Source organism: Centruroides vittatus, unplaced genomic scaffold, assembly GCF_030686945.1.
Source record: "Centruroides vittatus isolate TY-2023 unplaced genomic scaffold, ASM3068694v2 scaffold_1424, whole genome shotgun sequence".
In the NCBI taxonomy this organism is placed as follows: Eukaryota; Metazoa; Arthropoda; class Arachnida; order Scorpiones; family Buthidae; genus Centruroides; species Centruroides vittatus.
This window is the reverse complement of record NW_027122677.1, coordinates 45,459-61,593: the sequence shown is the minus strand read 5'-3', so window position 1 is coordinate 61,593 and position 16,135 is coordinate 45,459. Positions and strand designations below refer to the sequence as shown.

The window sequence follows — 16,135 nt, the reverse complement described above, 5'->3', positions numbered from 1 at the left end:
AAATTTGAAGTATTTATATCGCATTTACGATATTTTATACAATTTATTTTAATTAATTATTACAATTTATTACAATAATATTTTATTATTTTATAAATTACAATGTGGGAAGTGAATTTCCACATTGTAATTTATTTCTTAAACAAATTTTCAAGAATAAATACGTGTAAGTTATGTTTAACAGTAATTAGTTTTATATTTTCTGTGAATGATTTGTAATATTATTTTACATTACATAATTGATAAAACGTTTAAATATAACTAAATATTGTCAGATTTTCTCAATAGAAATGAAAACTTAACGCTTAATAATACTTCTAGATGGAGGAAAAAGAAAGATGAGCCTGTTTCAGAGGTATGGAATTCCCGGGCCTAATCCCAATTTTATTACTGGAAATGCGATGGAATATAACAGAAAAGTAATGATTTGTTTTAATCACAGATCAATTCTGAGTTTTAAGATTAAATATTTATGCAATTTGTCTTATTTACAGAGGAACAAATGCATTGATGAATGGATAAAAAAATATGGAAATACTTTTGGGTAAAAGTTATTTCTGCAAATATTACTTTATTCTTATCATTTAATATAATATCAATAAAATAAAACATATGAACATCATTCCCATATAATTACATAAAATATTAATTTTATTGATAATTATGTACAACAATCAATTAAATTGGTAAATTCTTATTTAATTTTAAATTCTGGCTGAAATTTAGGCCTAATAAACGTTTGATTTACACTCTTTTATAGTAACTTACAATATATTCAATTAAATGAGCAGCTGTCAAGTGTCCGGGTCTTATGTATTGAATATATAACATGGAAAAGTTTTGTAACTGATAAATTTAAGAGTTTTTTGCAAATTCCGACGTTTTGAAATCTTTAAACCGAAAAATGTGGAAAATGAAAAAATACCTTAGGATGGAAAAAGTTTAGAAACAAAATTAAAAATGGTAACTTTATATATAAATGAAACTCAGTACTGTTAAATTTTCACGGTTAAATGTCAAGGGGGTCATATGTCATGTATTGAGAGTGGACAGACATAATGAAAATTTCTCTTTTTTTAAGTTTACAGTTTTCAGAAAAACTGATCTCTACCCGCAGGTGAAGTCTGTTACTTTTTATAATAATTAATAATATAAAAGTTATTTTTAATAACATCTGATAACAAGTACTTCACACAATTTTTTTACTTTGTGCTAGTGTCGTAGTGTTTTTTCGGGCAGTTCGTTGCTAGATTTTTTACATATGCAAGGGTAACATGTAAAATCAAAATTAACTTTCACAATGTTACAAACGTTGGTAAATGTGTTAATACTAACTCTAAGCAACTGCAGTGCGTATGCGAACAAAACGATAAGATTGGAAACCTGCGTGCATATCTTCTTACCTAAAGGTTTGGTTTGGTTTATTAAGTTACGGCACTCAACACTTGGACGATCTGCATAGGAGAATGCCTTCCGGGAAGTCTTTTTAGGGGTTATTGGTCCTATTCAGGCGTTAGAAAACGTGGCCAGCCCGTCCGGGTGAGCCGAGGAACGAACCTACGACCGAACTCCTAGTGTTCGGGGAACGAAACCTCAGGGCCAATGGTGGGCCACCTAAAGTAAGAAGGAATTTAACGGTGTTGCAATAAGCAATTAGAAATAAATTCTAATCGTTTATTAAAATTTTGTTTTTGTAAAATTATATAATTAATATAATAATAAATAAAATATTTATATTGTTTTATAATTTCTAGTTTCTTTCTTGGAGGAAAACCCTGGGTTGTCTGTCGGGATTTGGAATTAATAAAACTTATACAGATAAAGGAATTCAAAAATTTTATGAACAGAGATGTAAGTTTTTAAGTAATTTTTCGTAATTATAACCGTATTATTTTGACATTTTATTGTCCATTGTTTTTAGGGAATACTTCCGGATGGAGGAATTCCTCATAATCTGATGCTTAAAGCACTTCCACTTCAATGTGATGAAAATTGGAAAAAAACCAGAAATATATTGAGCTCGAGTTTCAGTACAGCTAAACTGAAGATGGTATCTATGCTCTTTAACAAAACTGTAGATATATAGGATATTATAATTATATTTCCTTATAAACATTTAGCGTTACAAATGCAAAAGTATGTATTTTTGTTATTGAAGCATATCAAAATTTTATGCTTTTAGATGAGCACTCTTATGTCTAAGCCGATAAATATATTTTTGGAGAAAATCGAAAAACAGAAAGAATTGCCGTTTGATATTGCTGAATTTTATAAAAAGTTAACTTTTGATATAATTTGTAGAACAGCTTTTGGAATTCAGACAAACGTACAAAATAACAAAACAAGTAAATTTGTGCAATCCGTCTGTAATCTCTTCCAGGTTGATTCAACCGATTTACTCTCCATATTGTCAAGTAAGAATTTTTAAAATAGTTTTATGATTTTTATTAAGAATAATTAACATAAAGTGCTTAGTTTGTTTTCCCGAATTTGAACCGATTCCTACGTACGTTAGAAAGATTTTAGATGCAATAAAATATGCAATAAATTTTCCATCTGCTAAAATGGTGTTTGATACATGTAGTCAATTGGTTACTTCCCGAAAAACCTCTAATGTAAGATTTACAATTTATAAATTGCTAAATAATAATAGTATTGTTGATTGTACAAATCTGTTTTCTGTTCAGTATCATCCACCAGATCTCTTGCAAATCATGATTGATGCAGAAGGTGAAGCGGATGGTGTCTTAACCAAGCTTTCAACAGATACTATTGTTGCGAATGCTGTTGCATTTATGACAGCTGGGTTATTATATTTTTGTTTAATATATTCAACGCAGATCATATGAATTATTTAATGCTAAATTGTAGATTGAGTTTTATTTTTGTTGTTGTCTAGATACGACACTACCAGTACTATGTTAGCTTGGTGCACCCATTATTTGGTTAAACATCCTGAAGAACAAGAAAGAATTCGTCAGGAGATAAACGAAAACATCGAAAACAATGTAATTCGTATTAATTAAGCAAATTTAAATATGTTTTCACATATAATAATATATTTGATATTTTGTTAATTGAGTTGAGTGAGAGAAAATCGTGACTTTACACTCGTACATATGCCAATTTAAATTTATTTATATTATATTTATTTAACTCTAAAATCGTTTAACCGATTCCAACCGGATTCGGTGCGACAATATGTCCATGTCGATTAATGTCGTAAGCTATTTGGGATCCTTGTCGATCATGTCCTCCAGGAAATGTGCTATATTTTATTCATTTATTTTTTTCATTCATATATTCATTCATATATTTTTATTCATTTATTTCATTTTCCGGTAATTTATATTTATTAAAATATACTTTGTTGACACATCTTAAAACCAGCCTGAAGTAGCAATTAAATTCAGAACGAAGAATAGTAGCGATAAAATAAAATAAAAAATTCATATTACAGCACCAATGCTACAAATCAATAATTGAAAATTAATTCCTCAGTCTGGCAATTATTGCAAACTAATTAACGTCAGATTTGGCTTTACAACATTTTTGGATGTGGTTTTTCAATTATATGTCTCTGTGCTGTGATGTTGTAATGATTTTTATTTGTTCACTATCATTCCGGTGTACAATTAGATTATTATTGCGTGCCAACTTTAAGTTAAGTTTAAAGTATCCTGTGCTACAAAAAGGTTTTACTTCGCAAGAACATGGGTGACAAATTTCTTTTGCATTATAGATATAAGACAGTTTAGCTTTCTATTCACACGCTATTAGAAAACATTGCAATTGAAAAAATAATTTCTAGACGGAAGTACATAACTAAAAACTAGTTTATTGCAGTGGGCAAAAGCTAAATTCTTACATTTCTTGACAGAGATTATTATTAAATTTTCCTGGGAAAATTCTATATCAGCGGTACTTGTAAACAAATTTCATCATTTCGTTCATGTCGAGAACTAAAAGCTTTACGATTTAGTCCGGGACGGCGAATTGAAAATAACGCCGTTTTGGGATAGTGGAACATCCATATCGCCTGTTTCCTAACCAAAGACACTGCATACAACTCGGATCGTAAAGTGTCTTCTGATAGGAGCAATATATATCGTCTATCAGAAATATGCAAATTTATAGTAAACTGTGCTATAAACTAGATTATACAGAATGAACAGCAGATCAGTTGTGTTTAAAAGCGCAAACAAACGTATTAACAGAATCATTCAAAACGTATTCACATTTTTGAAATTTAAAAAATTTAAGCGTGACCGTCGAGTATAAACTCAGCTTAACAACTCTATGTAGATTAATTTATACTGTGTTTTCGTAAAGATCGCTGGATGGTTATATCAACAAGTCACTGAAAAGCTTTTTATTTCATATGAACTGAATTAAGTCATTGTAGAGCAAAGTTTAAAACAATACACTAAATAAACCCTAGATTTAAGCTAAATCACGTTCAGCACAATTTGCAGGCATTGGAATCAACAGACGCTCATGCATATACAGTACTGTATACTATTTATAAATATATAAATTATTATTAATAAAGATATATTAGGCCTATCATACTTTGAAAGTAAGATAAACTAGCGGCTCCGAGACACATTGCAGAATTAGTGTAAGGCAAAATAAATGAATAAATAGAAAATAAGGCAAAATAAATGAATAAAAGAGAGTCCGTAAAACCAGTTTGAAGAAATTAGATTGCAAAATTGCCAAAGCATTTCGCAATAAATTAATAATTTTAAGTTATGACCTTTAATGTATACAGTATAGTAGTTGGGTAAAGTAACTCAGTTTAACGATAATCCATTATAGTATGACGATAAAAAGTAATTAAGTTGTAATAATTAGATAAACCAAAGATTAACTAAGCGGATAAATTTAGAACTATCACACATACTATAAATTGTAAACGTTATCAGAGTTTTAATACTGGAAAACATTTGTTTATTTTTGTTGTTTCTTAAGTGTTGAGGGTTGTCACATTTGTGAATAGTTTTTGCATTGAACATGTAAATTTGTCAGAAAACAAATTTATAAGTATAAAAGTTTCTACATTATTGAAAACATATTTTTAACAGAAAATTGAATATGCCGATTTACCGAAATTGAAATACCTGAGTCAAGTAATAGCGGAAACGTTACGTCTTCGTCCTCTTTCACCGTTGTAAATATTTGCCACTTAGAAGTATATTTTAGTTTTTAATCGAAATTTTTAAACTAATCTAAAATTTCACAACTACTCAGGTTAATAAGTAGAAAATGTTCGAACGATTTCCGTTATAAGAATATAATTATTCCAAAAGGAGTTACAGTTATGATCCCAGTATCGAACTTGCATAAAGACTGCAAATATTGGAAAGAACCGGAAAATTTCAACCCTGACAGGTTTGACATTTGATCATACCACCCGTGATATACATTAATTTATTTGTATTAATATTGGTGATTTGAAAGTAGTATTTAATATCATATTTTTATGACTAATTTTCAGATTTTCATCTAAGAATGCAGGACTTATAGATCCATCGATATGTCAGCCTTTCGGATATGGTCCAAGAAGTTGTATAGGAATGAGAATGGCTCAAACAGTTATGAAATTAACTTTGGCTAATCTCATAAGGAGCTACAAATTACAAGCTTGTGGAAGTTTGGTGAATAAAACCTTATTTTAAATATATTCCTGTTTAAATCATTTGTATTATTTATTATGTGAAAAAATGTTGATATTATTCTTAAATTTTGGAAATTAATACTTTGTTATAGGAAGCCGAAGAAGACTTCTCGCTGTTTATACCCCGTCCAAAAAATGGAATTATTGTAAAGGCAACTGCAATAACTTCGTGAACCTTTTGATAAATGAATTTTTTCTTTCATCTTCTTTGTGGGTTCATAATTAAAACACTCGTTTTATATATGTTAAATTTATTCTCAAAATTGGGTTATATGTAGTAACGGGCTAAGATGTGTATACCAGAAAACGTTTAACAGCTGTGCAAACTAGCAAATTTATAACTACGATTTGTAATAATACATATAGTACAGAAATGAAATCAATAATAATAAACAATAACATTCAATTTATATTATATAATGCTATATTGAATTTAAGTAAGTGTTATTTCATGGCACAGTCTATTCATGTGCACTGAAATGAGAACTTGTTCACACTGATGGGGGAAAACAGATATTTTTAGCATAACTAGTTCTCAAAATCATAAAATAAATAGTTATTTCTCGTTGAATGAGATCTCAATACAGTAGAGCGTCGTTAATCGGAACGTCGGTAATCGAAATGGCCGGAAACGGAACGATTTTCAGTCGGACTGTGTCGTGCTGAATCGAACGTTTTTGATACTAGATTTACTTCTAAAGTATAATTTTCATGTTTTTTATATTTTTCGATATATTTATTTTGTTTGTACAAAATGCAGAAATAATTTTTAACGATACGATAGCCTCGATTATTATTATAAAAATTTTCGTTAGGCTTAAAATCGACGAAAATTCAACACGAAGCGACACGCAACGGAGAAAAATTCAACACGAAGCGACACGTAACGGAGAAAAATTTGAACATCGGACAGGTTAATACAGTCAAACCTGTTTTTATGCGGGGGATAGGGATCGCATTAAAAAAAACGCAGTAAAAAAAATCTCACGAAACTTCACGAATGGCTGTAAATAATAGTTTTCGCAACACAATTAAAAAAATAATTTTTTTATGCGGTCAACAGGGACCGCATAAAAAAGTCTCACATAGAAAATAACTCAAAACCGTACGAAATAGAATTTATTGACAACAGATGTCAGCACTTGACTGCATCGTCTGGTCTATCGTCTGTTTTACATATTTTTGTCCAGGTGGTGTTTTGTTGACTTAAAAAGTAAATTATTTCATTTTTCGCATATTCATGCAATAATATTACTACAATAAGTGCATTTATGCTATAATAAGTTTATTTAGCTATAATAAGTCAACGTGAGACATGACGAATCGCACGAGACTAGTCGCCAACTATACCGCACAAATAAAAAAATCGCACAAAAAAAACCGCACAAATTAAAAATTCGCATAAAAAATCGCACAAATAATAATCGCACATAAAAAGAGCGCATAAAAACAGGTTTGACTGTATATTATTTCGTACAAAGTCGGAAATCGGAACAAATGACTAATTGGAACAACCCCAGCCCCCAATTGATTCCAATTTTCGACGCTCTACTGTACTTTGTACGGCTACCTCAAGCCTTAACAAAAGTTTTGTAGTGCTCTGGTGCAGCGCTAGATTTTTTTTCAAGTATTCTATACAAAACGTAATGCATTCCTGCAATTGCTGTTTATTTTCAGGTCTCTTCTCTGCAGAGGCGAATCCTAACCAAAATTTTTGGGAATGCTGAAAGTTATAATAAGAATAATAAGCCTATCTCTAGCACTAAACAATAAACAGAAACGTTATTTGGTGTGAATAAAAAAGTATGGACTATTATAAAGCCCATTATATCTACACATGAAATATATTATAATGAAAAAGTATTAAAAATTTATGATAATTCAAGAATTTAGTGCAACATTTTTAAATATCGGCGCATAATCATATTTTCGATTTCACACTATCTACTACACTTAATTAAATCTAGTCATGAAGATATACGAAAACGTCATTATAAAATGACTTTTATATAGATGTTTTCGATAAATGGTTAAGAATAGTTACATTTTTTTCATGATGTTTATTAAATCGTTATTAAAATGTTATAGCCAAAATCAAAGATCACGGTTAACTCCAGTGTTTCTTGTAATCTTCCAATTGTAAACTTTCTTGATATAATCTGACAGAAATCCGAAAATATGAGCGGGCAACAGAATTGGCAAAGTTCAGCAAAATGGACTGCACTTACACGAATTTGGATATTGATCACAATCAGGAATGACTAATTATTAGTCGTATTCTGAAATGACTGATTACGGACTACCATCAGAAATTCCCTCCTCTTCCTGCCCGCCTCCTGAAGTTATTAAATATGAGCCACAGCCAGATGTAACTGAATAGTGGCCACCCAAGAAATGAGTTTATATGATCCGCCGCGGAAACTCCAGCGCATGAGCCTTCAGTAGTTGCTCATATCCTGGATATTCCCGAATACGAGTCTTTACCCCTTAATTGTTCAAAAGTAATACAATCAAACTTGTACCTCTCATTAGAAACTTTTGAATTCCTATCAGATACAACTCATCAGTACCTTAATAGTAAATTTTATCAAGACTATTATTCTAGTAATAATTTATTAGCAGTGTGAAAGAAATATACCGAAGCACACAAAACTACATGATCAACTATATTTCATACTAGTAATGAACGACCAGCGTTGCTCGGGAATTCAGGGAGCAGGTTGAGTCGTCCTTGTTATGTTCTCCGCAGGTTGGCAGAGAGTAACTATGCAAAATTTGATGCAAATCAGTCAAAAGGTTAGGCAAGGGTTTCTGCGGATAAAATCAGGGAAAAGAGTGAGGGTTCGAGTCTAAAGTATCGTATATTTTTTGAAGGATAAAGAAAGTAACTACGCATAATCTGTCCAGATCGCTCAAAAAGTTTGGGAGTTTGGGGTAGGAGGATGAAATCAGAGAGAAAGAGCGAGATTTCCGAGTTTTATGGTACTCCATGTTTTCCAACGGGTTCCAGAGAGTAATTATGAGGAATTTGGTCCAGATCGGTCAAAATGGTTTGGGAGTTTATAGAGAAGATGAATCAGCACGAAGGAGTGAAGTATTTTCACATGGATGTATTTCGTGACAATTGTGTCTTTCTTTTAGGCACTTTATTTTCGATAAACGTGTATATATCTGAAAAGTAATCTGAAAGATCTCAATTTAAATATGCAGATATCTGATAACATAAGAGTATTATTATAAGAAACGAATGACCAAGACAATACAGAATATACACAACTACCTGAACTACACGAATGAAAAGCGAAACCGAATTGATAAGTTTAAAAAACGTCCACCAGGTGAAAAGGATTGACCTTGAATGGAGTAGAATGGACGGAGCACGGAGACAAATGCCGTGATTAAAACATCTTACTCGTGTACTTTTCACTTTACTTTCCCGGCTCTGTTATAGAGGAAAAGTGTGGCAATCAGTCAAAAATGACTCCCCGAGATTTTTACAATTTTGAACTCAGGAGACCTTCAAACGCTAAGAAATGCAAAAAAAATTCTGAGGGTTTTTCTGTAGTGTAGTGTATGTTCTGTATGTATATTTGTGTGTGTGTATGGCATGATTTTGTTCACCCTCTTTGAAGCTTAATAACTCCTGTGTTTTTTGTCGAAAATTTCTGGAAGCTGGAATGTTTGTGTATTAGGGACATTGATGCTATTAAATTTCAGTTGTAAAAGATTGACGGGATGTCATTGTATGTCAGTTGTATGTCATATCTCGAGTAGGTTCGAACTTAATGGAGATTTTATTCGTTATTATCGTTTACAATTTTTTTTATAAAACCCATCCCTACTCTCAAAATTACGCGTTTTGCCATTTTATAATAATTAAAAACATAAAAAGATTTTTTTTAGTAAAATATCGTAATAGCTTCACACGCAGTTTAAACGTTGCTGGGAAAATTAAACAACTTGCTGCTGGATTTTTTATTTATTGAGCTTGCCTATTAATTTATATTTTATAAAATTTACCTTTTGATTTAAATAAATAATTATTAAATTATACATTTAACTACAATGTGCGGTGAAGATGAAAATTTATGTTAGATTTTTAATTAAAGAAAATATGTAAAACACAGATATTAATTAATCATATAAAATATCTAAGCATTACAGTCTATTTCAATATTAAGTAAACGTAATTTTTTCTTCTCTTATTTCTTCACACAACAAATTGTAAGCATTGTTTTGGGCCCGTTTTAAGCAAGATTATGTTCATTTAGCTCTTCCGTCTATAATTATTACTCATGCTATATCATATACTCAGCGCCGGATTAAGCCTCTAGCGGGCCCTAGACAAAATTGAAATTGGGGCCCCATTTAAATAAGTTGCTTCTAAACAAATCTTATATAATGTGACATTAGCGTAGCTAGCATGGGTGACACCCGATGCGGATATCGTGGATGTCACCCCAAGTCACACCGTAGTGTCACCCTTTCTAACTCTTTTATAAAAATACATTGTACTTCTAACTTGTTATAAAACACTATCAATTTCGCACTCGAGCAACTTGAACGCTATATCGAATATGCGATGTCGCGACGTATAAGTTTAGATTTAGAAAATAAATCATAATCATATATCAGGAAGATATCTAGATGGTGCGGAGATCTCGTGACGTACAGTACATTACTTCTGACGCATAGGTGGCTGTTGACCTTTTTTTTTTTCTTTTTTTAGGTAATGGCTAGTCGGGCGGAGCTTAGTAGGAATTCTTAGATACAGCCTTTTCTGTCCTATCGAATTTCTTAAATAATTTTAACTCGTTTTGAAACAGAGAAATCTTCTGCACTGGAACCGGGCCCCTCCGAATTACGGGCCCTAGACATTTGTCTACTTTGCCTATTCGATAATCCGGCCCTGCATATACTGCTAGACATGCAATTATTTGATCGTTTGATTACACAGTATACGATTAAAATTCAAGAAGATATTCACTTTTGTGTTGAATTATACTTTACATTTTTACGTATATAATATGATCATAATTTAATACTTTATACAGACTAGACGCAAAAACATATGCTTAAAATTTCAATAAATATATGAGAAATCTGTCACTTGATAAAATAATATACTTCGTAGAAGTAGGAGGTATTTATGAAATACTTAAATAAATTTCATTTACTACAGAAATATTATAGAAAAGATCAATTTTTTTACAGTAAATTTATTTAAAAATTTTATATTTACATGGCACTCTTCACAACCTCGGTAAGCAGTGGTAAATTATCATTAATGATAACAGTAACTTTCTCGTTAACGACAGTCTTTACTCTTGGAATAAGTCTATGCACAACACGATCCATAATAAATTTTGCGAACCAATTTAAAGGTTTGAATCCAGTTATTTCCTCAATTTTTAAACCTTGAACGTCGTTAATACTGAATAAATCTAATTTGGGCTGTATAGGACTTATGTTGGTGCTTAAAATGATTTCGGCAACTATCTGTTCCACGTTAAATCTCATAATTCCGGAGAACGGGACAAGCATCCATTTAAAATTGTAATCTAATAAAATTTTAAGGTCACTCGCCATTAAGTTTGCATTCAAATTAATACTTTCATAACTATCATCGATTTTCCAACTAGAATTTCCCATTCTATTCATGGTCATCAGACCTTTTACAACTATATTAGTAGCTTTGAAGTTCTCGGATTCATATCCACCTAAGTGAGCTGGATCGATTTCTTTTGATATGTAATCATTTGTTTTCAGTGCGCTGACTAACTTGTCCACAATGTCGTTACCGTTTTCTAAATGAATAAATAAATAAATATGAACTTTAATTCATGAAAAAATTAAATATTAACGAGAATAATTATCTAACGTTTTGTTAATCTTATCTAAAATACACTGTAATGTCGATTATTTAACGACTTTAAAAGTGAATGCAAATTACTTAGAAAAATATTAAAATATTCTGATTTAAGCTTATAATTTACTTAAATGTTAATTTGGTGACCTTTATGAATATCAATAATGGTAAATTTCTATAACTTACGTGATGTAATTGAAGTAACTAGGCATAATAAAATGATTAAAATCCTCATACTAACGACCAGTACCGTTAACTACTTCCAAATTTTCTACCTAAAAATAATTATTTTAATTTACACAGTTAAATATAAATTAATATTTTAAATCTGTGCCGTGTTGAAATACAATCGAAATGTAATAATTATTAATTTTCGTTTCGTAAGTTAATTATTCATTTAACATTGCAAAAAATCAAATTACTTTAATTGTTAAATTTTTCATAGAGGCGTTAAATTATGAATTAAACGTATGAAAAACTAATACAGTTAATACTAAAGGAATTGACTATTAATTAGGCTAATGGAACAGAAATATAAAATAAAAGAAATTATTAAATTAAAATTAAATGTTCAAGAATTGTAATTAAGTCAAGTGAAATGTAAATAAGGGATCACTTGCCTTAAAAAGCAGACATTATGTAGTAAAATAAAGACAAAATTATATTCCTTATTAAAATATAAACCAGACCCAAAACTAGTTTGACAACCGAAATAGGTTGTTTATAAATCAGGTCATCTATACTACAGTATATCAAGGTTATATATAGAACTAAACTGAATGAAAGTAAAAATTTCTGATATTTTCTTAATTATTTAACATTACATCTAATTAATTCTTAAGCTTTCGAAGTTTAAACAAATAAAACTTCTTACCAAGAATGTATTTAGACGTTAATCCAGTGAAAGAAGGCACATTTTCGATGATAATGTACGGTAAGTGACGATAACTGATGTGTATTCGTTACGCCATTTTGTGTGCTGCGTAGCGCGAACGGAAGCTTTTCGATTTAATGCCTGAACCATCCGCAACGAATTATTTTTTATAAACTGGAAATTTAAGTTTTGCCAACATAATGACCTTGTAAGTACAATTGTAATGTGATTCAAAGCTGTGGAATATCAGCGTATAATACAGTTCTATAAAAGAGTTTTCTCTCAATAAAAAAAAAAAAAAAAAAAAAAAAAAAGGAAAATGTTATAATAGAAGATTTTAACACGAAGTTCGCAGAATGGTTATTATTATCAAATTGATGTAGCAATATTTTCGATATTTTTTATATTAGAACCGTATATTGAAAACGTATCAAAAATATTACAAAAAATTTTTTATAAAGTTTTCGTTAACTTTAAAATAAAAGCTCTATAATACAACGTTCGGTTATAATAAAATTTGTACCTAAAATAGGCTATAAATTAATGCTGTGTAACTATTTTTGAGAAATTAATAATAATAAAAAAAATATCAGGAAACAATTTTAATTATGTATTATCAAAGAACAGTCTAAAATTACTTTTCTAGTTTTTACTACGGTTCGTGAACAAATATGCCATTCAATGTGCTTAGTCACGTATTCCACTTTCTTCTTTAATATTATGCGTGTTAAGAAAAATTTATTTAATACAAAAATTAATAAAATAATATTATTTGCACTAGAATTTAATTTTATTAAACTTTAAAAATGTGCTCTTATCTGTTATCATTCGTGAAACTGTAAAACCAGTGCTCTCGTTCATCATACAAAGTAATAATCAATTGAATGACAATCAAATTAAAATAATAATGGAAAGGAATATTGTATTGTCGGCTAACCTAGCGGAAATTTACGTGTGGGAAGAGAAAATTCCGATATAATGCAATCATCCGTATAAAACAAAATAGACCGAACAATATAATTCGTTTGTGAATGGTCGCGACTGACCAGTCATGGCCACGTCAAGTCAGTCACGACCCTATTTTTTTACTTTACAATGATCGAAAGTTAACCTCGTTATAAAACGTTTGTTAGTATAAAAACATATCAAATGATGTTTACATTTAAAAAAGTATTTTTTTATTATCATTCTTTAGATTAAATTTAGAAATGTTCAATTTAATCTTTGGTCGGAATTTTCTACAAAAGGAAAATCTACTTCAAGATATTCTGGTTTTGTGTGCAAGTATCGAATGAATTTTAATAAAATTGTTGAGGAAAAATGGATAAACCACAAAATTTGTACGTATTTCTATGTGGGATAGCATGTCTTTTACTAATATAATTTATTTTGATACATAATTAAAAATTAAACAAGTTGGTTTAAATTTATTTATTAAATAAAACAGTTTTAATGAAATTATTATGTAAATTACAGAGATAATGTTAGTAGTGTTACATTTATTATTACTCTTAGACTTATAAAATATAAATTTATAATAGAAAGTTTTCTGTAATTAGAAAAGTATTCATCAGATTTATAAAATAGTATCTTCATTTATAATTAATGAATGTATAGCCTAATTATTAACTGACAAATAAACATAACGATTATTCTTCAGTTTCAGTAATTAAGTAAGAAGTTAATATTGTAATTATTATTTTAAATAAAATAATTTTTCAAAATTGATGTTAGATTTAATCTACTAATATTCAGCACCGCAAAATTTTTTCTATTAAAATTAAAATATTTTATCGTTTTTTAATGTTTTATATGTATGTTTAATAAGATTTATAACGCATATTAGTTGACGATAAAGAAAAAAATTAAATAAGCCTACATATTCTCATTATTCTCCACTATTCGCACGACCTTGTACTTCTTTACATTTTTCATACAGTAGGAATATACGAAATACATATACCTATATGAAAGGAAATAACGCAGATATTTCATATTACATTTATAAGTACCGCATTTTTTTCCTTATAAGACTTTGTTCTATTAAATGTATCGTATTTTACGTGTCGATTATATTACGGAAGATATTGTTCACAATATAAGACACATCCTATGCACTAGTACATATAAATTATATGTACTAGCGCATTTTATAAGGGAAAAGATACTTATATTTTAGCAAAATATATTAACGTTCTCTTTCAATTGATTAGTCAAGGTAATCCCAAATTATAGTAGACATTTTACAAATAAGTAATTGAAAATGAATGTGTTATTAGTTCACGTGTAAACTGGTCAAAAAATATTTTCGCCTTGCACTTTTGTAAAGCAAAAATTACTTGTTAAATTTTCAAAATGACATAATCTTTTTAAAACTCTCAGAGGAACCTGAACGAAATTATCTGATTATTCTCTACAAATTGATCAGATTTTTAGCCACCTGTTAAATGGTTAAATTTTTATTTCTATCAAAACTTGTTAATTATTATTTTTAAATATAAATATATTAAAATTTGACAAAATCGAAAGTGGTTAACTCGCAAAAGTACATACATAAATAAAAATAAAAGACCTTTGAATAAAGAACTACAAGGTATTAATTAATTTTATTTATATTCTGTTTCGTTTTTGTATATCTAAGTGCTATGTTTCTTACATTTATGTTTATAAATGATTTATTTTATATAAAATGGACACTAAGCTTTTGTTATATTGATATTTCCTTATATTGAAATTCATTTACCTATATAACACACCTAGGAAATTTCCACTTAGGCCTATTGTCTGATAAATAATCTTCTATTTTTAGATTACCTCAATGTCTATTGTAAGAAGAAAATAATTCAAATTTTCCTTAGAATATATAACTTCCTGAATACTTATTTTGATTTTTTAAAATCATTTTAAAATCAAACATTTAATGTCTAGTAAACACTTTATAAATAAATGGCTTTTCTCAGCTGCTTTTAGTAAGATACATCAACAATCAGGATACATCAGGATAAACATTTTAAGTTTTATATTTAGAAATTATTGAATTTGTATAGTTTTTGACATAAACTACTAAAAGTAATAAAAAATGTTTTATGCTAAAGTTATATTGGATATTATATAAACAATAAAATTAAAAGCGAGTTTCTAATAACTAAATTTGCTAGATTGTCTCCATCTTCGTAATATTTACAGGAACTATCAAGCATTAAATGACAAACTATCTTAGAATTGTGAAATTTCTTTTAATAAATGTCGAATTTGAATAATATGAAAGTTAGATTTGTATATATTTATATAATATTTACGCTTACATATGAGCATATGTCAATAATAATATCTCGTATTGGATTTCGTTTCTACCTTGAATTTAAATTAGAAGTCTCTCGATAAGAATTTTCTAATTTATTTACAACAAAATATTATATAAAACAATTAATTATTTTATTAATCATAGTAAATATTGTTTAATACTTATAATCGTTGATTTGTATAACTTTTTATTTGTATTTAGTGAATAATTGAAGGTTAGGGCAATAAAGCCATTTATCATGAATTTTGGAATTAATTTTGACTCAATCGTTAACATTTTGTTCGAATCCTGAAATGTATTAAATTTTTATTTTAATAATTAATTCTGATATGATGTTTAATACTAATGTAAACACATTGCATTAATGAAAAACTATAAAATTACAGAGAGTTTTTAAAAGTATTGTTG

The 16,135-nt window shown here is 28.9% G+C and overlaps 1 protein-coding gene and 1 long non-coding RNA gene across 2 annotated transcripts in view; one reads left to right on the top strand and one right to left on the bottom strand.

Annotated features, from left to right (window-relative positions):
* The window catches only part of LOC136986949 (cytochrome P450 3A8-like), a 39,810-nt gene extending 33,934 nt beyond the window's left edge, over window positions 1-5,876 (top strand). The window contains exons 7-14 of the mRNA XM_067284592.1: window positions 2,183-2,414; window positions 2,476-2,615; window positions 2,688-2,806; window positions 2,900-3,008; window positions 5,088-5,173; window positions 5,254-5,394; window positions 5,501-5,660; window positions 5,773-5,876. Coding sequence (XP_067140693.1) covers window positions 2,183-2,414; window positions 2,476-2,615; window positions 2,688-2,806; window positions 2,900-3,008; window positions 5,088-5,173; window positions 5,254-5,394; window positions 5,501-5,660; window positions 5,773-5,853 — 1,068 coding nt within the window. The 3' untranslated portion in view covers window positions 5,854-5,876. The remainder of the gene's footprint in view (window positions 1-2,182; window positions 2,415-2,475; window positions 2,616-2,687; window positions 2,807-2,899; window positions 3,009-5,087; window positions 5,174-5,253; window positions 5,395-5,500; window positions 5,661-5,772) is intronic.
* A 5,007-nt stretch (window positions 5,877-10,883) lies between these two features.
* Window positions 10,884-12,585, bottom strand: LOC136986943 (uncharacterized). Its single transcript, XR_010882561.1, has 3 exons — window positions 12,424-12,585; window positions 11,736-11,824; window positions 10,884-11,487 (listed from the first exon to the last, which is right to left on the bottom strand). It is a non-coding gene; the product is annotated as an uncharacterized lncRNA (long non-coding RNA).
* Between the last annotated feature and the right edge of the window lie 3,550 nt (window positions 12,586-16,135).